We start from the raw sequence: 24,373 nt of genomic DNA, 5'->3' as shown, positions 1-24,373 counted from the left end.
TCATCCCACTCATGCCCCTGTCAGTCCCTCTGAGTTCATATTTACCGTTAGCAACAAAAGGTGGTACAGAGAACACAGAAGTCACAGGCAGCAAATAACCTTGAGAGAATTTACACGGAAGATAAGCTTGAATGAACACAAAGACACACACACATAGACAGACAGACAGACAGACAGACACACACACACACTCATGTAATGCCCATGCTGTTCCACGCACAGAGAGAAAACGAGAAAAGGAAAAACGAAAGAAAGAAAAAAAAAACTACACTATGTTCGGTGCAAACAAGGTAAAGACTAAGGAATGATAAAGGCGCATCAGTCATCACACACGCAGACACACACACTCACATACGCAGACACACACTCAGTAAGCTATTGGAGCCTGAGAAAGGAGGCTCCTGTGGTGGGAAATTCTTTGCTCTGGTCCCTTCCTCACTTTGATCTCTGAGCACACACGGAGAGCCCTCATCTGCACCACACACATAGGCACTGGATGTCATGTCTAAACATCTTTTATTTGGTTAATAGGACAATTGCACGCTAGGAGGATGGAGCAAAAAAAAAAAAAAAAAATACAGTTACAAGCAGCAATTTTCGGGCTCCAAGCAAAACAGCAGCAAATTATAGACTATATAGGATGTAGTGGATGACTGCTATTTTAAAGACACAGTTATGAGCACTATGGTGCTCATTTTGTTCTAGCTACACTTCCAGGTTATATATATATAGCTCATGTTTCATTTTTAAGTGGCATTCTTCAAAAACCAATACATACGAGCTGGAAATTGCACATATTGCACCTTTAAGTCAAGTATTAGTTTTTTTAAAACTCTGCAGAACAATCGGCTCAAAGTCAGCTAATAAATTCTCCCCAAGCAATCTGAAAGTCTGTCCACAGAGGACGGAGATGGTGACAGGATTCCTTTATCAAACAGGCAGAGCCACTCTGCCCTAATCCTGTCAGATCAGACGGCTTCTTTACGGCCCTTGGAAGTGCCCCTTTTCCGCTACTTTCCCTCTTTCCTCCCTTAACCAGTATTGGATTTGTTGTAGCCCTGCGGGCAGTTCACATCCTTTTATGATGCTCTTGTCATGGATGTGCAGAGGTTTATTGATGTTCCATCTCAAATGAACTGGAAAAAGCCAAAAGCCCATAAAAGGTGAAATGGTATGTGCACGGTGGCTCAGAGTGCGGTAACTTAAAGAAGACCATCACAAGCTAAGGTTTTACATAGCAAACGCTTTAAGAGCTAAAATGATTACGGTACATAACCTTGTTCTCGTGCACAGCGTCTTTTGTCCAGCACCATGTTGCCGTTTCTCTGAAGACTTAGAAATCTGATGTCAAGCGTACTGGCGATGAGTACGAGCTAAACAGCGCGTCCCAGGCAAGGTTGTAGCTCTGTAGCGGTAGCAGTAACCACTGGTCAGCGCTAGTTCATTGCTAACTTATTGTTTATTTTGGCTTGGGAGATATGGCAATGTTTTTGTGAAACAGGCCACAGTGGTCGATTTCACTAAATAAAAATCTGCACATTCAGAACAGCTCTTATGGTTCTTCCTTTAATCAAATGTCTCTCTCTGTCACTTTACGCAAAGTGCATTATCAAAGCCACACCCTTACTGTGTCCGAATACAACAAAAACAGAGATTAGGCTTCCAAGGTCTACACAACAATAACTACAATTACAAGTCGATTCATGTGAGAGTGGAGCAGGAGGAGTATGAACAAAGCCGGTACAGCAAAAAGGACATCCCTGAGTAGTCTACTTGCTAAAGGAAGAGGGTATGAACAATTGTATCCCAAACCATGGGGGAGAGGTCCACTGCCAAAACGGCAAGGTATTTAAGGAAGGGTGTTCATGAGGGCGAGGAGGTTCCGCTAATTTGGTAGAGAGTAAAAGGAGCAGTGTTTACTCGTTATGGCCAAACCTGTCAGCTAGTACATCTGTTATTAGCACCTCCACCACCACCTCGAAGCAAGTCTTTAACACGGCAGGCAACATCGTAAACCCCTTCATATTCGCTCTTAGAACCCAAAAAATGATTCTGCTGCAAAATGCATAAAAGGACCGTGTGACGTGTGTATTAACACTATTGTTTATTGGCTGTCCAGGTTATTCTGATAGGAGAGCTGGTGGCTTTCATGTGGACTTTAATTACTTAAACTTACAATTTTGCTCTATAGACATCTGACCCAACTGCAAATAAAGACAAAATCCAAAGTGATATAATTTTGGTTATTCGTGGAAGGTCACAATTTTTAGGTCTGATGTGGTTAAGTACTTGTCAAGCACCTGATTTGTAAAAGTGCCACCCCAAGGCTTTTTTATGAGTATTGAAACATATCCATCTTTTTTTTGCAACAACGATATAGTTTATCATTTTTTTTTTCTTTAAGTAGTATCATAAGGAGGAATACGTTAATGTCACCAAAACACAGCATGAAGTCTTACGATGAGATACTATCCCATGGACTGGCTAAACACTGACCAGAAAAGGGAGGGAGATGTACAGAGCTGAACTGCACAGCACTAGATTAAATGATTATGGCCCTGCTAGCAAATGACTTAATGGGAGACAATGATTTCATTCCAATAATGCCCACAGGCATCCATCCAAGTGGGCACAAAGAACACAGTTTTAAATGAAAACTGCCCTGAGGATTCAGATGATCATGTTGGTGGGCAACTGGCTTGGCGAGTGAGAACATTAACCAAGGTTATCTGTTTTTAAATGTATTGACCTTTCCCTAACATTTTAAACATTCAAATGCATTAAGCTGTTAACATTTCATTCACCTGTTTGAGGATACGGCATACGCACACACACACACACACACACACACACAAAAAAAGGCCAGCAACGAATCTCAAAGCAAATCTATGCCGTGTACTGCAAGAAATCTGTACAAGATCCAACGGCAACGAAAGGTTTTAGTAGGTCCCCTTTTATCTTGACACTCAAATCTGCCCTAACTTGCCTGATATTGCCAGTCAAAGTGGGAGAGGAATTTGCTTTGAGAAGAGAAAGGGATGGTAAGGTTTCAGAATTGGGGGTGGGAGGGCACTTACGTGCTTCTCGCCTTCAATCCTCTTGTCAGCCTGCTGAACAGCTGCCAGGTACTTAAAGTGCAGCTCCATCAGTCTGTCAACCTGGGGACGGAGATGAGAGTGAACCTTAGACACACACATATATATATACATAAGTATATATGTGTGTGTGTGTGTGTGTGTGGGTGTCTATACATCTATACTAAAACACAGCGTAGTGACAGAAGGCACAAGGGAGATATCCAAGTAGATACACATTGTATTCAACACATACTTAGTTACTGTACATCTCCATAAACACATAAGATTGATTTGGAAGAGACACTGTTACAAGTACTTCCACCAGCCAGCAACTGAGCCACCAACTCTAACACTGACTTGAGACCTAAAATCAATCAGTCAATAAATAAACCTGCAATCAGAAGAGACGAAACTGCATGACAATGACTTCATCAATCATGTCAAATTTTTGATTCTTTGTTTAGAAATGGTCTTGGTAGGTATCTCACAGATATTGAATGCAACGTCTCAGTTGAAGTTCTTTCCAAAGGATGACGGGTGAAAAGTGAGCAGCCAGATATGACTGATGGGACATCTATTGAGTAATCTGTATCAATAAAACTGACACAGAAAGCTAAGACCCACACCCCACATTCACAAAGGGAGGTGCACAACAAGGTGAACAGGTGGGGGTACTAATTCTGACCGTGAGACGGGGATCAATCAGTGTATGGAGTGAATTAAAATTCAGTTCAAGACTTTAGCATTCACACGCATATATATATATTTTTTCTCAGATGTTCCTGTTTATTAATTAGGTTTCAGTTTCATCTTCTGAACAGGCTGAGTTTGAAATTGAATTGACCTAAACCATGTATTCCAAATGATGTATCATAATATCTGAGTATGGCACGAGATGGAGAGGAGCCATTTGAAGCATCATTTAAAATACAGCTGGACTCCACTTCACCACAGCGGGAAATTATGGAATTCTCCACCGACTGGAGGATTATGGATCACTGGAGGGGTCACAGTTTCACTGGATTGCTTTCTGAGCATCATTCATAGCCCACGTAATCAGGCTTCACGGGTGCCATGGACACGAACGGCGAAGAGAAACCAAATATTTCTCTGCAAAAATGTCGTGTTTCCAGCTTGTACACAAAACAGAGACGTCAAAATAATGAGACACATAAATGACAGCGCATCACAAATGAAAAAAAAAAAAAAATGAAGTACGAAGTTGAGAAGGACTGACAAATAAAGTTGGAATTCATGAGAGGGGTTTAATTGACAATAGTTAAGAAGTTAGGGGAAACTGTTAGAACAGCACTGAACAGTTCACCTTAAACACAATACTAAATTGTGCCTCCAATTCAGACTGCCTGACAAAGTACAACCCTCAAGCAAACCATCATCAAAGACAGCTCTGAATGAATACTAGTCTTACCTTTTCACAGTCGCTCTCTGTGAATTTGCTGAGGAGCCTTGTTCTCTGCTGGGCTTTCAGGTTCCTGAGCATCGAGGCTATTATGGAACACACATGTTCTGAAGGAAGAGAGAGAAGCAAAATCATTACATGCCTCTTTCTCACCCATGCACTAACAAAGCCAAAGGAGAAAAAAACATAATGAGTGCAATTGCCTGGAGGAAACAAACAAACAAAAAAAAAAAACAGGAGACAAAGGTGGAAGAGTTTTTTCCCGCAATTTTTATTTATTATCAGTAATCAAAAGCATGCCAACTTCTCAGAGGAGAACGCAACAAAGCAGAACTAAACAGACAAAATGGTACGCAAACAACATCTTAATCGTTGATAAATAAACTGTTTACAGGCCAAGTCTGCTATGCTCAGACTGACGCATTTCTCCTGCACACACACAAAACCTCACAGAGAATTTATTTTTTTTTTTTAAATCTTCATAGCCAGCAGCTGGAGTTTGTTCTGAGTACAGAATGCTCCGCAGAGCTACAGCACAAATACAAATCATTATTAAGTTCATTACAGCCTGAATAGGATCTGGGCAATGAGAAGCCGTTATAAGGACTAATCATTCACCATTACGACATGAGGTAACACACAGGCCACTCCACTTAAAATGAGGGTGCAAAGATCGTAAAAACTGAAATTTGAATATCAATTCTCATTAAATTCTGAATGCACTCAGAGACAGTCATTGCATTAAGTTTGTCACGGTTATGAGAGCCCTTTGTGAATGATGCGTGGACAATCACCGAATGCCTTTGTCCTCACAAAGACAGTTAGCTGACGAAGTGAAGGGCAAAATGGTAGGTGCTCTTTTTTTTTTTTCTCTCTCTCTCTCTCTTTCCGTGCGGTCTCTCAGTGTCGTTCCAGACAGGGAGAATTAACTTATTCAAGCAAAAAATGAGGAAGCGGAAAATGAAGAATTGCCTGTGCTGTACATAAAACATTAAAATTCATTACAACCACCTTCCAAGTAGGCTAAGCTGAAAAAGCAGGTCATAAACACTGATTAGACACATTGAGTTCTGCACTAATTTATTGATTTGTGTGTCACTGTACACATCTTTCATGGACCATGGAACCTGAGAGCAAGCAGACATGACAGACGTTAACAAGAATCTTTGATTTTATCAGGCTTAAGATGTTACTACACAACACCTTCTCTTTTAGCACAAAGATAGCAGGCTTTAGCCAGTTTCTCCACTTCAGAATATTTTAGAAAAAAGCCATAAACTGTAAAATGCTATTTTGTTTATATTTTTCTTAGGTTTTCTTCCTAATGTTATAACAGTGTTTCCAGATGTCCCAGCTAATTGCAATAGCAAACTCCGGAACCAGAGTAAAAGTAAGAAAATACGTTAATTTCTTCTTATCAGCTCCCAATTAGTGCTCATTTGTCCTCTGAAGGTTAGCATATGGGCTAAATATCTACTGCTGTTGTTTTATTATTTACAGAGGGCAATTTCTTCAGCAGCTCCAGCATAGGTGATCTAAGTGGTGGTTGTGATTAGCACAATAATGCATGACTGGGTGATAACTGATCGAGATGATTCTCTTTCATTTTTGTGTTAATTTTTAATATGACTGAGGGTTAGGCCAGCCTTCACGGTAAAAAGATGCATGCATTCAGAACCATTCAAAGACCAGCTCTGGTGTTTATTACATCAACGACCAAAGATCTGAATATAAGCAACACAACTGCTCCTTAATTGTATGTATCTAATGTGACATCTTTGAGGCTCATTAAATGGAAAAATCAGTGAGAGTCTTGAATCTGTGAAATATGAAAAAAAGGCACAGGGAGGCAACAGAACCAAGATATTTCTTACGTTTTAAAAATGTAAATTCAAATATAAATATATTTAAAACTAAAAAAAAATATTCATAAACAAACAGGCATATGGTGGAGGACCCTCGAGGATAATGAATACTTACACTGATGACTCACTTGTACCATTTTTTTTTTTTTTATGTGGAATGACTTAGATACGAAATCTGCTCATTGACATGCTTTATAAAACTATAACCTTGCAAATGCTGTAATAAATGCAAACAAAGTGCCATGGGCCTGAATTATGACTCCACACACCATTTCTATGCATACAATTCTGACCATGTCCCCCAACACAAAACAAACACCTCCTTAGAGCCAAGCAACAGCGTAGGTGTTTTTACTTTGACTTAAGCCTACAGCCAAAGCAGAAAAAGATCCTCCATTCTGTAACAACTGTGATTCTCATAAACAACCTTTGCCTGTGGCTACACAACCTGTTCTGGATTTCACCCTCTACAAAAGCAAACATTTAATCTCTCATTCAGCTGTTAACTGTTAATCCTCCAACCTCATAATAAAAACACTTAAACATTAAATAATATCGACTGGACACTCAGAAGGCCATGGCAGTGCAGCCACGGGCCTCTCTGTTCAGTGTGAGCATACATCATTACTTAAGTAATGAAAGAAGGCTCCGAATCATTGTCTAATAGACCGCACTCAGACGAAAAAGTAAAACTCTGTCAGACGGAGCCTCTTAATTAGCTGTGAAAATCACTCGGAATGAAAAATAATATTATTAAGCAGATGTTCTGCTTTGCAATTAATGGTTATGATCCAGAACACTTTAAATTTATCACGTTTCTGTACAGTGAAAAAGTCGGCTAGTTTCTTCTCTTTGAACCATTTCTGAGCCTAGTTGAAAATACAAAGGATTTCACAGCGCAGCGGCAGTGTCGTTGTGTGGGGCATTTCAGTCTGTCTCTTGTCTTTTTCTCCATCGCATACAGATGAGGGACACTTTAAGCTCCCGGCATACTGATCTCATCCCGAGAGCACGCTATCCTTCAACAAATATGTTAAGCCACGTTTTAATTCCAGGGCGTAAACACTGCGGGGAAGCATTAATCAAGAGCCACTAAGAGGAAACGCTGCGTCAGCGTGCTTCCGCCAAGGGCCCCCTGCTCCATCTGAGCCAGGTGTGTCCGAAAGGGGATGAATTAGGACATCATTAGACTCTGAGTAAACACTGTTCGGGAGTAAGGGATTGGGCCACAGGGCTTTGGCTGGCTGCAGTCAGATAACTGGAGCTTTCCAGGAGCTTCGCCCTAGGATTTTGGCAGAGGAACAGGAAAATATGCGCAGAGTGGCCCTGCCACTGCGAGCTCGTAGTCTCTGTGATAACACACAGAAGCTGTTAGCTCACAGGTCAACGGATATGGCTTCACCTTTTCGGGGCTGGCTGATTTTTCTGCTGCTGATAAAACTGTGTTGGAGCCGGTGCAACAATCATGACTGTATCATCTGTGTGTTCAAATGTCTTATTTCATATTAGCTGCGGCTCTGTTCCTGCTTTTGTTACGCTCTTGTTGCTGTTCGTTGGAAATAATTGAGATCGTTCAAGTGTATGATTACGAGATATGCTCGCTCATTCGAAGCAGGTAACGGAGAGGGATTTTAATCTAGCTTAACATATGCACACTAAATGTCTCTTCAAATGAAACCACCAAAAACAGACAGTGGGTTTACATGAATCTTACACGAAAAAGACACAGTAGAGTCCAAAACATTTCTTTCTCTATTTTTGACAGCTACGGCATATCCATTCACCTCTGCTGAGGTCCACTATAAGACTTTGACAACGTTGAAGACATAGCTGAGGACAAGGCCCTCTGGCAGAAGAAGGGACAAAAAAACCTTCTCTAAACAGAACTGTTAGATATTTTGATTCAGCTGTTTTCGTCTGAAGGTTGAAGGAAAAACTTTTCTGTGCTACAATCCAGAGGCTCTTAAAGCTTCAAAAACACCGCTCTTTATCAAGACAATGATTTTTATTGAGACAAAGTGACAGTGTAAAAGATTTGGCTTCCTGCCATTGACGCAAATGGATGAACATTTTTGAGGGTGCTCCACATTCTGTAAAGGTGCCTTTTTAAAAGCGGGCACAAGAGACAAGTCTTTTGTCCTAGTACCTATAGACAAATTAACCAAAAGATCACAAACCCACTGGGAGATTTTAAAAACAGAGGCAAAGAGGAAAAACAAATGGAGGAAAAAAAAAATACAAATAGGATAATCTACTACAAACCTCCAAGGAGCACAAAGTCTCGCACTGCCAGCACCAAAGCAGGGTCTCTTCGTGGACACATTCTATGCCAGAAATGATCAAAACCCCTCCCAACCACCTATGCAGCCACTTGAAGAACAAACATTCCCTAATGGCTTATTGGTTCTCCATTTCTAGCCTTATCCAGCAATGCGCTGAAAACTACCTACAGCCTAATGTCGAGAAAAAAATAACGGACTACTGCAACACCAACCAAATTAAGTTCAGTACAACTCTACAGCCAACAGGCTTGAGACAGTGGAAAAATTCAAATACCTGAAGGTTACCCTGGAATGTGCACTGGGCCTCAGTCACCCGAACACTGATATCCATAACTGCCGCCAACAGAGGCCTGCTGTCTTCTACTGACACAATTTCCCCTTGGTCCCATCTACCACTACACTGGTATCAAAGCACTGTAAGCAAATGACCTACAAACATACTTCTGCATAAAATCATACTTCAATGAAACTATTAAAAAAAGGCACAAACAAAATGGAGGGCATATATCTGGTGTGTGCTAAGAATCCCTGATGTCCCCAGGCATTTGCTAGAGCTGTCTGGAGACGCCAAAATAAGATAAACAAAAATAATAACAAAATTCTAAACAGCTGTAAGTTCTGAATTGATCTATATGTTTTATTACTGGATGAGGAGAAGCAATTAAACTGTTTGGAAAGTTCATCTAAAAGTAGCCATTAACGCCACAAGCTAATGGCCAAGACGGTGCAAATGATGCCAGAGGCTGTGATGGCAATTAGCTGCACACAGCCTGGAAAAGAACAGGGTGGTAGATCTTGACAGCGTTCCTGCCGAAAACAAACTGAACTGGAACTGCTACTCCCCAAGGAGGCAATCTACATCAGTTTATGGGGTCCCACACTGTCAAGACATAACACAGGCAAGTTCAACGGTAGACTGAAATAACCCTGGAATAGCGAGCCTAAATTCTTCTCCACAGAAAGAGGAGAAACTTTTCAAATATCAAATCATTGGTAGCGTAGGCTACTTTCTCCCTGAGAGACATCTCCATCTTTATTCAAAAAAAATGTGTTTAATGTAAACAAACATTGAAACAGACCTTCTTAACCAGGCCTTCAAGACAGACACTTCACTGAAAAGTGCTTAAAAGCTCCACGTGATCCACACACACACACACACACACACACACAGCTGGCATTCCACATCATTTTAGTCTGTATTTAAATCAGACGTATTTTTCCTTCCAAAGTACACCATGTCAGAGACTATGACAAGTAGTATAGCAAAGACCACTCTCAAAGTATAAAAAGCAAAACAGAAAAATATTCAGTTTTAACAATGCGTGTTTATGTCACACCTCTGGCAAATTTCTGCAGTCTGAGGGGTCAACAGGGGTCAGAGATTCATGCTAATTAAAGAAAGAAAGAAAGAAAGAAAGAAAGAAAGAAAGAAAAAGAAAGGGCAACAGTTCCCACGGCGCACTTTGAAAACATATGTGGTAACAAGCCAATAACAAACCATTAGAACTATACCTTCTAATGTATGGATAGGACAGTTGCAAATAGTGTGTGTAGGAGCTCTGGGGATAAACTGTGTAACCATAACATTGTAAATCATAAAAACTAAGGAGGAGAGAAAATTCCAGGTCACTGTCCATTGAACTCATAATTTAGTTTTGGGTTTGTTTGTTTTTTGTTTAAAAAAAAAAAAAAAAAAAAAAAAAAAAAAAAATATATATATATATATATATATATATATATATATAAATATAAATATAAATATATATATATATATATATATATATATATATATATATATATATATATAATGTTTAAGACCCTTACAGCAGTGGAATAGAAAAACTGCATAGCAGGCTTTTCAAATTATTTAATTTTCTAAAAATGAGGACACAAATTATGGCATTAACAAGGGACTCAAAGCTTTTCACAAACGCTTGCGAAACAAAACAAGCAAACACTGCAGTGCTGACACAGTCATACGGAGCTTTGAAAATAAAGCAAAGGTGTTTACATATTCTATATATATACTATACATACTGTATACATAAATATCCTCTTTGCAGCTTTTCAAGCTAAGGCAAGAAATATTATTTCATCAACATTTTTTCCAAAGTGCTTAAGATCCTTTAATAAATGTGGATTTCCATGTCCAGCAGGAACACAGCGGGAAAAGGGGACACCTAACTGCGTGGAACCGGAATAACACTCCCACACCGAGGTCTCCATTTCCTTAGTGATACCCTCTCCACACAAGAGTCATCTGTCCTTTACTTACGCTGAGGCTCTTTCTTAATGAGTTAATTACACAGGCAAATGTAAGCAGACTATTCCCAGTCAGAGCGTTCTGCAAATTTCAGGGGGGATTTTGTGGGGATCAGTCTCATTGTTTATAACATAACACAAGAGGTTTGTCTCTTAATTGCTTAAACTTTCATTTGTCACTGTAGATAATTCATTCATGTGTTTGACTACATTGTGTTATTCTTAGACAACCACTTCTCTTACTCTTCTCTTGATTGACAAGTGCAAAGAGGGAAGCTCACCCATAATCAGAAATAAGAACGTGGCCATATCACTCAAACAAAAACTAACAAATGTGGTTAACAGAAGTCCTAAACGGACAAAAGCCAAGACGAAATCTCAACAAATATAAGTACATGATTGTTTTTAATTCAGTGTGAAAGACTGACGTTTGACTGTCAGGTTCAACGTCTCAGACTGAACTAAAGCCTGGGGATGGAAGGAAGAATGATTCAGTGAACTCACCACAGCAATGTCATATTAATTGGCAGCCATTAACAACAGTGGGCACACTTCAGAGCTGCTGAGAGTGTGCACATACACACATGGTTAGCTTATTTAAAAGGGACTTTGAAACCCAAAGGGAAATAACGCCACCAGGATTCATTCTCTCTGTATTCACTTATATATATATTTTTTCCCATAATATGGGTTTAATGATCACGACGAGACCAAAGGTGGGCAGCAATGTAAGAAAAAAAAATTAAAACTTAAAATTAAAAAAAAAAACAGGAAATATAGAGATGGCTCTGACTGAATAAAACGATATGACCTTCGCTGGACGGAGCCACTCAACAGTGCAAACCAATGCAGTCAAACACAAAGCAGCTGAACTGTTTCCAATGTAGACGTACCGACCGGCATGACAAAAGTCCCACGGCTTTCAAGCGAACTGAACTAGTGAAACAGCAGGATTTTTTTTTCCCTCAGGGCTGGCATTCAAAAACAGGAATACATTTTTACGGAGGAGCACTTCAAAGACATCCTGTCCTGAATGCAGTCCCCTCTGACCAGATACTATGGCCCTGGTTGATTGATGCTGGAAAAACAATGTGCGCTTAAAGAGACCAAAGATCAAAGAGAGCAAAATAGTTCTCACAACGTAGGAGAGTAATTTTGTGGTTAGCTAAGACATTGAAATATGTCCACTGATTCTGCTAGCAAGCTTTGTTTGTGGTTCAAACTCACACCTGTAGAAACATTCTGCCATAAATATCCTCTTAAGAAAATGTCCTGAAACATTAATGCCAGGCAGGATTTTTTGTGTGTGTGTGCGGGGGGGGGGGGGGGGGGGGGGGGCGAAACCACAGAAGTTTCAGGGACAGTCCTAAGAGGACCTTCAGGCAGACATGATGCGGTTTTAGAGAGTACCGAATGTTGCCGTACCTTCGTGCTCCTTGTCCGTCACTCCTGCTTTTCTCATTTTCTTTGGTGTCTTCATGAACAAAGGGAAAATGGTGCGCAGGCCAAGGATGTCCACAAATTTGTGACAGTTGTCTGAGCCCTCAGGGCCAATCATGGCGTGGTCTAAAACCTTGAGGGCGCTGGTGCGAGACATCTTCTTCTCCCTGTGCCAGAGAAGCCATGACAGTTTCATCAGTGCAGTGTAAAATCAATAGAAACCCTTTTTTTTTGCCGCTGTTGTTGAGGTTTTTTTTTTTTTTCTTAAAACACTGAGATCACTTTAAGACAGACCAGAGTGGATGGAGTGAAGATTTATTCTACTCATTTTTTCATAGTGTTTTATGTTTATTGTTAATTTTGCATTCTTTGCTCCATTCACCTCAGAACTTTTGGCACAAATGTTTTCGCATCTGATTAAAAAAATCACCTATTCAAAGTCCGAGCACAACAGGAATAAGTTTCACGTTTCAGACTACAGCCTCTAATATGACCACAGGAAAGTGTACAAAACAGGTCGGTTTAACAATCCTCACCTCTATAATTTACATTTTCGGCGGGCCTTCATGCCTATAATTCTGCTGGTGATTTTTATGACACTTGAACACATATTGTTTCTTATCAAGCACAGGACAGAAGTGTTCATGATATGAATACTTCTGTCCTGTGCTTGATACAGTATGCCTACAAAACCTGATGAGAATATTATCATTCAAATTCAAACGCTGCTTCACTTTGGGCTGGACTGCAAAAGTATATGCTGTTCTTCAGCAATTAAACCAATTCTGATTTATCACAAGCCTGACAAGGATATCGCATCAGTTCAAACCTTGAGTGATACTGCACATTCAAGAAAAACGCCGCTTTAGAGTAATAAAGGTTACATCCCTTCACTCGCTGTTGACCCCCAAACCCCAACCCCCACCACCTCACCCCAATCCCACCCCAAAAAAACATCCTAAATAACAAAATGCCAGCCCAGCTGGAGCAATATCCACAAGGGGCAACTACAAACTGCTCACAATCACAGCGCTGCACATAACAGCGCGTGCTTGGGGAAATGTAGCTGTCTGTCAGAGTGACACTTTCTTCCTGCTGCCGATGACAAATGACACAGTTTATCTTTGCCGCAGGAAAATATTTCAGATGTCAGGGTAAAGAGAGAGAGAGAGAGGGAGAGAGAGAGAGAGAGAGATACAGTTTCTGGAGCAGAACACAATGAAACAGCAGTTTGTAAGTTGAGTGCCTGGAAGCATGTTCTGCTGAAGGAATACAGTGCTTGAATAGGGGTTGAGCTTATTGTAGTTTAGCTTGCTCCTAAGCCGGGGTTAAAATTCACAGACGTTTTTGCGATACTCTATTTATGTAGCTCTCTATGTAGATTTTTTTGAAGATTACAGCACATTTGGTCTGTATCTCTCTGACTATGCGATTCAAAAATTCAGGTAAAATTTGTAACCACCTTTTACTACTGATTCCAAATCTTAGGGGAGGAAATTGACAATTACATAAAAATTCAAATTTGCTGTACTTTTGCAATGATCATGCATGCTTTCACATGAGACGTACATGGGCCTGAGACCTGGTTGTTTACGGTTAAATTAAGGTGCTTGTGAGCAGGTTTTAAACGGGCTTTCGTACAAATAAATTTAAGCAGAGCTCTGCAAAATGAAAAGAACCAATTCCAGACTCATTCTGCCATGGACGATTTAGAAGATTTTCCATCCCTGTAACTAGATATCGATTTGGCTTTTAAATCGGCCTTTTGGCTTTAAATTAGCCTGTATGCTGGCAGAATTATTAGAGCAACGCCACCAAGTTTTACAAGCATGCAATTCTTATGTGTTCTGCTTTAAGGTCACACTGTCATATTCAAGCAGTTTGATTACACGCCCACACATAGTCACACTTCACTGTCTCTCAGAAAGAGACCCTTCAGGATAATTGAATGTCAACACTTAATAACTTAGGAAAGGTTTCCATTCATCGGACAGGTGACATACAATCAGAATCTAGCTTGTTAATGCACTCTAAATTACCACGTGTCTTCTCCCCTGATGTTTGCAGTATTTTGAAACACTCAATCCCAATTCCGCCACCACAATCCCTCTCCAAGCCCCCACCCAGTGCTTTGACTGACATACCCCCCACACCAATCAGCAGTTTACCTGAGCATGAGGTTCATGAGCTGGAGCCCTTCTCCCCTGAGGAAACGGTCACGGTTGGCCGGAAGCATGAGACAGGAGCACAGAGCATCAAACAGGTTCTCCATCATCTCCTGCTCCTCCGCTGTGGCTGGGTTGTGCCGTTTGAACACCTAGGAGTCGTCAAAGCCAATTAGGACCAAATCACTCTCAGAAAACTGCAGAACTCTGCACAAACTGTCTTTTCAGAGTCATGTTTTCAAGACTCTAAAGGTCCAAAGACGCAATTCCCTTGAAAAGACACAGCTAGTGTAACCAGCACATACATTTACATACCAACCCAGCATCAGCCTGTTGTAAAAGGCAGACCTGACATAGGGTTACAACAACAGTCTAAGAGCTTCACTGTCACTCACTCTGTTGTGTACAATGCACACAACCACCTTCTAGGTCTGAGAATGTCAGTGTGATTTTAGTACAAACATCTTTAATTTGCCAGAAGAATTTTTGGTTGGTGGTTTTAAAAAGCACGAAAGTGCTGCACACTAACCAAATTAAAACAGGACTGAGTGATTGTGAGGGGAATGGTGAGGATGTCAAAGAAAAGACAGCTCACTGATGCCTCACTGGAAACTGAGTGGCACACTAAAGAGAAAGTGGAGAGAGAGAGAGAGAGAGAGAGAGAGAGAGGGAGAGAGAGAGAGAGAGAGAGAGAGAGAGAGAGAGAGAGAGAGAGAGAGAGACGCAGCACTGAGGCTGAGTGCTAAAAGTGTTGAAGATGAGGGAAATTTCTGGTGGACTTACAGAAAGCTGCTGCAGTAAAACATCGATACCGTCCATCTCTCCCAACAGCTCTCTGGTGCCTGAAGAAAGAAAGAGAGAGGGGGAAAGGGAGGGAGAGAGAGGGAGAGGGAGAGGGAGAGGGAGAGGGAGAGGGAGAGGGAGAGGGAGAGGGAGAGGGAGAGGGAGAGGGAGAGAGAGAGAGAGGGAGAGAGAGAGAGAGAGAGAGGGGGGGGGGGGGAAACAAACAAGAGGTTAGAGAGATAATAAATGATTGGACGAAATGAAAAAGAGAAGGGAGAAAGAGGGGTTAGTAGAAAAAGAAAAACGTCAGAGCAGTGAGGTGTATGAGCATTGACTAACACAGAGGGAGACAAAGATGAATCGATGCGGCTCGGAGGCACAACCTGCAACTCGCTGCATCCAGGGCCAGCTAAGCTCACTCAGGGGAGGAGACAGAGGGGAAAATTACACTTTACACAGGTTGAATATCAACACAGGCCTGTGCTAAAGCCAGATCAGTCCGCAGTTCCACCAACACTTTAAGCTTCCCTCAATTACGGCCACAAACACCTGCCTCGTCCCTGTAGTGCATTCAAGACGTCTCTGAGTCTCCGGATCAACATATTCTGCCCGAATTCACTGTGCTGTGACATATTCAGTTAGAGGTTGGATACAGGCTTCGTTAATTTGAAAGGAACGAGCCTTACATTCTAGCGCCGGCGATGAAAATCGCTCTCTTGAAAAGGCTGATCTTCTCTGCCGGCACAAGGACTAAAAGACCTTGTCATCACAGCCCGTGCACATAACTGGAGAAGCCGAGTGAAAATTCCTACCTATCCCTTTCAGCGCGGGGAAACCTTCAAGGTCACCATTTTCAACTGACGCAGGGAACGTTTGCTAAGGACCATTTTCAATTTAGGTCAGCCTGAGCTGAATGCAGGGGGGATTTGAGACACAATATGACACTGCCGCGAATCTCACTGCTCTAATAAGGATTAACAGATTGTGTGTGCTGTGTAAACAGTCCAAGGTGAAACACATCTAATGTTTGCATTCCGCAGAACAAATGAAATTTTTTTTTTTTTATTGAGAGCTTAGGCAATTAGCTGGTCGTCCTCGGGTATCAGAACATTCTTGGCAAACATACATAAATATTCTTGTACTTACTGTCATTGTTTTGAAGCAATATGGCAAGGACTTCACTGCAGTACAACTTGTTAGCGTCGAAAGGCATCTTTGCCTGTGTGGGGGAGGGGGGGGCAGAGCAAATGTACAAATTTTTTTAAAGAAAACAGCAGATTGTAAATAAATAAATAAAAAATCAAGTTTAAAACATACAGCAAGGCAGAATCCGGTGGGCTGAAGTAGTCACTTATTTGCAACCCACATTTCTCCATTTAGTCAGTTCGGCAATTTTTCTTTCATTTTAATTTAGCCTATTATTGCTGCAACAGTCCGTGTAAGTGAACTCATAAAAGGATTATTCAATGAGCATTATAATTGAATTAAGGCCAGCATTGTACTAAGAGGTAACCTTTAATTACAGGGTGAGCAACCTTTTCTTGGGTGTATATTCTCAGTTATTTCCTGCAAGCCGTTTCATTTATTTCTTCTCATACATCAAGGAAACACAGTCTCCCACAACACCTTGAAGAGACAAGGTTCAAACCTCATAAGCACCGAGGCTGTCGAGGATAAGCACTGCGTCTGGAGTGCACAAGATCATTAAGCTTACATGATGGTCTAATGTGTCATATCAGTAAGAGCCCACAACTTATTATGTAACGCTCAGCGAGTCTTTATAAATGGGCCGTACACAACGGCTTACAATCGGAGAAAAAGGCTGCAGGTTATGTTGGAGGACTTATACACTCAGAAAGAGCTGGTTTGTTCTGATCCACACCATTTGCGATAAAGGTTCTGATAGCTTTGGTTTGGTTAGTAATAAATACAGAGACTTAGCTGGTACGTACTGATGAAAACTAACACAGAGATGCCCCTGTAGCAGATCACACGCTACCCTTAACTTTCCTACTGAGAGTCATGCAGGTATGTCAGATAGGGACCAGACACAGTAGCACACACTGGCAGGTGAACAGAAACACATTTTATACATTTTTGTTTAATTTGATGTGTGTGTACTTTTTTTTTAAACAATCCCACAAATATGTACAGTATCCCTCTTTTATTAAACGTTTTAAATGTATGATTACTGCTGGCTATCAGCAGAGGAACATGCATAGCTACACAGGTCCTCTCTGTGAGCAGGTGCATTTACCCAGTTAGAGTTGGGTATTAAAAGCCATGTGTCAATATAAAGATAAGAACTAAATGCATGTAACAAATAGTTTGTGTTTTGGAGCATTTTATGCCCTTTTGCGTTAGGAAAATGTACATAACTGTACAGTAAGGCGCAATAAATGTAAGCTAACATAATTTAATCGAAATAAGACGAATGCAGCGAGTGTTAATCTTACCTTTATTCTCTTGAGTAACCACTGCATTAGCCCCTGCTGAGCAGCCTCTGTGCACAGGCCTGGTCTGAACTCAGCCATGTTCTCAGTGATGGCTGAAATAACAGGGGATAAGAACTTTCAATTCCAGCTCAGTATAACATCAGTTTAAAAGAATATAAGACTACTGCTTCTGACAGCTGGTTTTAAGCTTTGTGTAAAAAGCCCAGTTTTAAATATCATCAAACAATGACACTGCTGAACTAATATATCAACTCCAGTCGTTGCAAAATTGTCTTCAGGAAATGTGAAAATTAACGAATGACAAATTTAAAAAAAGTGCCATGTCACTTGAGACATGCTATCAAGCTTGTAGTAAAATCTCCTTGTTTCTTATAAATTCAAGAGCTTTACAGAAGAAAAAGGCACCCCCCCCCCCCCCCCCCCCCGTGCTTTATTCCACTGCAATGGTTAATATCAAGTTAACTTCCAAAGTGGCTTGTTAACAGTAATTTACACAAAGCAAACAAGTGATTCATGTCATACCATGCAATGCAAACCTGTTAGTGTTGTCGTTAATGTCGATTTGTCACCTAACTAACAGCAGCGAAGAGGAAGAGGGAGATGGGGAAAGAGGACCTTTCACAAACAGCGGCTAAATGATTTTTCACGGTTGTGGTCAGAGACAGGTCTAATGTAGTGTGTGTAATTCAGTGATCATGAAACGGACACAATATGAAAACAATAAAATTATTGCTCTTGTTTCCTACATGGTCACTGCATCATGCTGGTGCTCGTAAATTTTTTTGTTAGCAATCCTCACAAAAGTTGGGCACAACCTGAGCTAAAGAAAATGACATAAAGTAGCCATGCACTCCGAGGATGCCATTTTCCTCTGGCTGTCATCCACTGCACCCAATTCATTCTTCCAGACTGAGGATATCTGTGAACTTCTATAGCGGATACAAGCTGACAAAAAAAAAAAACAGCCAGTCTAAGCAATTGTTTTTTTGTAGATGAATGAGTCTGTACAATTTGACTCACCAAGAGTGTTGTAGACTCCATCTGCCTCCTCCTTCACAGTCTCATCCAGACGCTCCATGTTCTGGACCAGTAAGGCCACCACTTGGCCCTCCAACTACAGTTAGAGAACAGATCCACTCATGTCATATAATGACAACGTGAAAATTAAATGTTTATCTAAGGATCCACTGCTAACATTCACACTGAAAATGATATGTTTATCTGAGGATCCACTGCTAACATTCACACTGAAAATGATATGTTTATCTGAGGATCCACTGCTAACATTCACACTGAAAATGACATGTTTATCTAAGGATCCACTGCTAACATTCACATTGAAAATGATATGTTTATCTAAGGATCCACTGCTAACATTCACACTGAAAATGATATGTTTATCTGAGGATCTACTGCTAACATTCACATTGAAAATGACATGTTTATCTAAGGATCCACTGCTAACATTCACATTGAAAATGACATGTTTATCTAAGGATCCACTGCTAACATTCACACTGAAAATGAAATGTTTATCTAAGGATCCACTGCTAACATTCACATTGAAAATGATATGTTTATCTAAGGATCCACTGCTAACATTCACACTGAAAATGGCATGTTTATATAAGGATCCACTGCTAACATTCACATGTTTGTCTACAAATCCACTGCCCATTCTAATGTCTTGACCTTAAGATCCACGGTCAATTCTGAAGTCTTTACGTAAGGATTAGCTTCCAACTGGGATATCTTTAGCCAAGGATCCAATATTAATTATAACCACAGTTTGCAGAAAGCAAATCAAATACGAGTTTGACAGGGAAAAGGTCAAACACAAAGGCTTGTTAGTCTCATTGCTCTGTACATCATTACCCAAGCAAATGAAGATCGTCTACAGATTGGCTGACAATTCTCTGACTTGTAATTGGCTAAGTAATGCAATTTTATTCAGACTCGGTTTAACTCGTCAGTGTTCAATGAATTCCATTAATCTTTCACAATCCAATCAAGAGTTCAGTCATTATGGCTGCTTTGACCATGTAAGAAAACCTCATAGAGCATTATGCCTATAAAACCCAATAAAACTGGCTGGCCTATTCCTTCAGAACTATTTATGATGGTTTGGCCTTCGTGAGGAAGAAGGTAAATTAACTGTGCAATCTTAGGTCTTTATTTACATCAGCAGACCACAGGATGGAATATTATCATTGGGCAGCAACTCACTGCTTAAATCATAACATTTCAATTACTCTCCACCACTGAGTAGTGACACTTCCCAGTATCTCATTTACTTTAGCAGATATCTGTGCAATGTCTGGTGTCTACCAGATGCATTTTGTTAATAATAATAATAATAAAAATAATAATGAAGAGACAGCAGCAGAGATAAGAAACTAAGACATACCAAGGCATCAATGAGCACTTCTGCTCCCTCTTCACTCTCATGGAGAGTATCAATGTCTGTCAGCTCCTGAAGCAAATCCACAACAGCGATGGCTATATGTGTCAGAGGTTAAGGACTCAAAAAGATAAAATAAAGACTGAGGGAAAAAAAACCCATCATTATTCAAAAGCCATTACTACATTCATTAACCGAGAACTACAATGTGCAGTGACCATCCAACTTGCCCTAGGACATGTGAATATCTGAGTTTTTTGACTTCTTAAATAGCCTTTGAAAGAAAAATTTTTCAACTGTCCTCTGAAACAATGTGAAGTATTTTATCTATTACGTGCAATTCAAGAAGAATGGAAAGGCACATCCAAAATTCTCTTTGTCTTTTTGGGCTAGAAAGCTTCCACTGTTCTTCAGAGCCAAGCATCGCACAAGACAGAGTGATAAAGGATATCTGTATTCTCGTGGCTGAGCAGACCCAGCAAGGACTGAACAGCGTTGAGCTCTACCAACAGGTGATAGAGATCAGGTACCGTGGCGACCACATGCATCTCTTGGATGATGTCATTCAGATCAAGCTCAGACTCCATGAACCTGGACAAAGACATAAGACCAAAGTGAGGGAGGCACAAAGGAGGAGACCAAATTTCTCCTGGTAATACTTTTTCACACAACGGTGACAGACTTGAAAGCTTTAGTCAAATAACGGTCTGAAACACCGGCATTAAAAAAAGATGTTCCAAAAAAATCTGTTAAGAATTAGGCAGTACTACATTTTAAGCTGATGCCTCAAAGTGACAAAAGGGGTGACAGAAGCTCTTGTTCACTTACTTCTCTGGGCAATCAGGAAACTTAATCCTCAGCTCTTGGTTTTTGTAAGACCTTTTTTCAAAGGTCAGAATCATTTTCTTCACCATACTCTCATCCACTGGTTCACCCTGTTTCATTAAAAATAGCAATATGCCCTTTAGTTCAGAGAACTGCCATGAAGGCATACAAATCCAGAGGCGACTTACAATACTGCATGCTTGACGTGAGACACAGCTCCTGATTTCAGCACTTACAAAATATATATCTTTTAACAGCAATGAGTGATTTCCTGGAACTATATGCTTCTATAGCAAAAACCACAGACAAGTTTAAACTAATTCTGAAAGCAATTTCATGTGTGAATGTAGATGAGGTATTTCACTTTCTTTCACTCATTCATTTTTGGACCCAATACAAGCCAAATCTTTCCTCACTAGAGCTACATTTTTTCTGCAGTTACCCATATTCACAGATGTTGTCATACTGTGTTCTAGTAACTTTGATTTTGCAGCCCAGAATCAGTTTCGATTTTCCAGTGGTACTATGGTCCTATTAGTCAGTGTAATAATCAGCGCATTCATCCTAATATTTCTCATGTCAAGTCAATTGTGAAATCACGATTGATCAGTGCAACAACACACTGTTGATGTACTACTCAAACACAACACCTAGTCACTAACGAAGATTTTTCCTCCATCACCCTTTTGGCTGAGACTCAAGGTACATGAATAGCAAACCATGTCATGAAAACCACCATTGCTGGTGGTAATATTTTTTTCAGCAGAACAGAATACATTTCTACATAGGTCTAAAAATGTGAGGAGCAGTGATAACAGCATGTATTGACAGCACGTATGTCTGTCACAGATATGGACTACTTCAAAAGAGAAACAAAGGGATGGCCACAAAAGCCTAGCAACTCAATACACACAGTCAAAAAGTCCTTATAATAAGGGACTTTAAAATATGCCCAGGTAAAGTCATAAAAATCTAATATCTAATTTAATATGAACTCATGTCATCATTGTCAGACAAGTTAGTGGCGTACCATTTTAACAGGACGTTATGTGATCTTCCCCCCAATTAAACTCTCTCTCAGTTTTTGCTTATCAAAACACTGCAGTTTGTTCTGCTGCGACAGCATGGTGTTGGACACCTTAAAAACCTCCAGAAATGTGCAGAATGGATCTAACTGTGCATTTCCTTAAGTGAAGCACTAAATCCAAAGGTTTCATCGTCATGTTCTCTCTTTCACAACGCTGCTCATAACAAACAATCCAACTACACTACCTACAAGTTATAGAAAATAAGCCTCTCTCTTCACATCGTCTCAGATGACTTAACAAATCAACATCAAAGCAGTTTGTCACCTCTGGCTCCTCATCACGATCCATGAGTTTGTCCAGGATCTTTTGATTGTCAGGATTCAGATCCTCGCTGTCCTGATCAGCGGCAGGCACATGCCTGACCGGGTCACGACTGGAGCTCTTTTTACTCCGTGTGTCTTCACTGCCGTCTTCTTCCCTTGGCCGCTTCGCTCCACGATCCGGCTAAGGCCAAAACAAGAGTACTCAAGATAAAGTACATAAAGTAATTTTTTAACCATACTGAAAATCTACCTTAGCTACACAGAGCAATAATAATGTACAAATTGTCTGAAAATAACCTCACTGGTGTTTATTTGCAACTTATTGGGAAAAAAAAATATTTGACAAATTCAGAGAGAAATCTAAGGGTCGTTTTCAAGGAAAAATCAAAATTAGGCCCACAAATTGCACACAAAGGTCTGGGGATCACAGAAGACCCTTTCGAACTTTAACTGGTTCCAATTGGTGTCAACAGTTCACTTAAGAGTCAAAATATGTGGTTCTGTGTTCGAGTTTCTTGCTTTGACAATGAAGTCATATCTTGCAGCTGTTTTAGGTCATCTGTAGCCGATCAACGGTACACTAATACCAAAACATGCAAACTCGTGATTACGTTGTCTAAACATCAGAGTCGTGTTGCGTAGCAAATCTCTAACGTGACTGCTCGGTCTGCTATCATCGCCTGTCAGTTCGCTTCTAGACAGTCTATAACCAAACTAATCGAAGTTACGTTGCTACCAAGTTACTAACATAACTCTGTCTGTCAACAGAACTTACAGGTTCCTAAATATCTAAGTTATCCAAAATGACAACGGTTGGAACGCAGAGTTGTTAATACACACATACACAAACAAATAACTATCAATACAACACACACACACACACACACACACACACACACACACACACGTGTGTGTGTGCGTGTGTGAGATATATGTATATATATATATATGTGTGTATATATATATATATATATATGTATGTATGTATGTATGTATGTGTGTGTGTGTGTGTGTATACACACCCACAAGTATATATATATTACTGCCCATCACTGAAGTAATTTTAGTGCTAGTGCCATTTTAATACCAATTACGTGCTGTAGTTAGCATCTGTTGGATAAGTTACGTTACTATGTAAGGGTAAGAACTAGCACAATTACCAACTAATTAGAGAAACTGAGAGATCCACAGTCATTACCTGGTAGTTTAACAGCTCCCCAACATCCATGGTCAATTTTTGTGGTTTATTTCTAGTTTAACCGCAAATTTTATGCTAACCAATGAATATAACCTGCTAGCCTCAGCTGTCCCGCCGTACATACGAACACCAACTGCAGCCGTAAAGCAGGACGCAAACACTGTCGCAAAACGGCAGAAACTCATCGGTTAAAGGGAGAGTTCAACCTCTTTGGGGGTACGGCTCACTAAACAGTTTTAGACGATTGGAATTAATATGTTTCGTCGACACAAACTCCCGTTTTCCTTAACGTCCTAAAATGCAGATCAGAGAGCCTTGTGTTACTATGCCATCAACAGCGGTCGCCGTGTTAAATTAAATAAAAGAATTTTTAAATGAAATTATATGTATAGCTTATTCCAGTCCCAAATAATCTGAAACAACGGTTTGGACACAAAAGCTCAATAACTAATCAGTAACAAACCAAAAATCTTGAAAAGTCTGCTGTACATACTCTATTGTATACAGCATAGTTTATGACAACATTGCAAGAGGACGCAGATAGAGAGACTCAGCCTAGTTAATTACAATTCAGATGACATACATGGAGGACAACCTGCTGTTAGGTTTTAGAGCTCTTACTGTATTTCAAAATGAAAACAGAAACATTTGTTATGCGGGTGTGTTGCAATAACTGATAAAAATTTGTGAGGACAATCACAGTTTTGGGGATTTTGAAAATGAGCCCATAAGTTATCAACAATGAACTTCCTCATGGCATCTTGTAAAGTTTTGGACTCCTTATTGTTCAGGGACTACTTTGTGTGATGATAAGGGTTTAAAAATGACCTGTAAGATTAGCTGAACTG

At 40.3% G+C, this 24,373-nt stretch overlaps 1 protein-coding gene across 1 annotated transcript in view; it reads right to left on the bottom strand.

Annotated features, from left to right (window-relative positions):
* Positions 1–23,610, bottom strand: part of ctnnbl1 (catenin, beta like 1) — a 35,804-nt gene extending 12,194 nt beyond the window's left edge. Inside the window, exons 1-13 of the mRNA XM_030786603.1 lie at positions 23,526–23,610; positions 22,329–22,508; positions 20,980–21,086; positions 20,603–20,742; positions 20,158–20,255; positions 18,771–18,864; positions 17,751–17,842; positions 16,441–16,513; positions 15,295–15,353; positions 14,515–14,663; positions 12,332–12,513; positions 4,507–4,604; positions 3,078–3,158 (exon numbers count right to left, since the gene is read on the bottom strand). Of these exons, the coding sequence (XP_030642463.1) occupies positions 3,078–3,158; positions 4,507–4,604; positions 12,332–12,513; positions 14,515–14,663; positions 15,295–15,353; positions 16,441–16,513; positions 17,751–17,842; positions 18,771–18,864; positions 20,158–20,255; positions 20,603–20,742; positions 20,980–21,086; positions 22,329–22,508; positions 23,526–23,555 (1,383 nt within the window). The 5' untranslated portion in view covers positions 23,556–23,610. The remainder of the gene's footprint in view (positions 1–3,077; positions 3,159–4,506; positions 4,605–12,331; positions 12,514–14,514; positions 14,664–15,294; positions 15,354–16,440; positions 16,514–17,750; positions 17,843–18,770; positions 18,865–20,157; positions 20,256–20,602; positions 20,743–20,979; positions 21,087–22,328; positions 22,509–23,525) is intronic.
* Between the last annotated feature and the right edge of the window lie 763 nt (positions 23,611–24,373).

Source organism: Chanos chanos, chromosome 10 (assembly GCF_902362185.1).
Source record: "Chanos chanos chromosome 10, fChaCha1.1, whole genome shotgun sequence".
Classification (NCBI taxonomy): Eukaryota; Metazoa; Chordata; class Actinopteri; order Gonorynchiformes; family Chanidae; genus Chanos; species Chanos chanos.
Note: the sequence above shows the minus strand (reverse complement) of the source record. Positions and strands in the feature narration are given on the sequence as shown.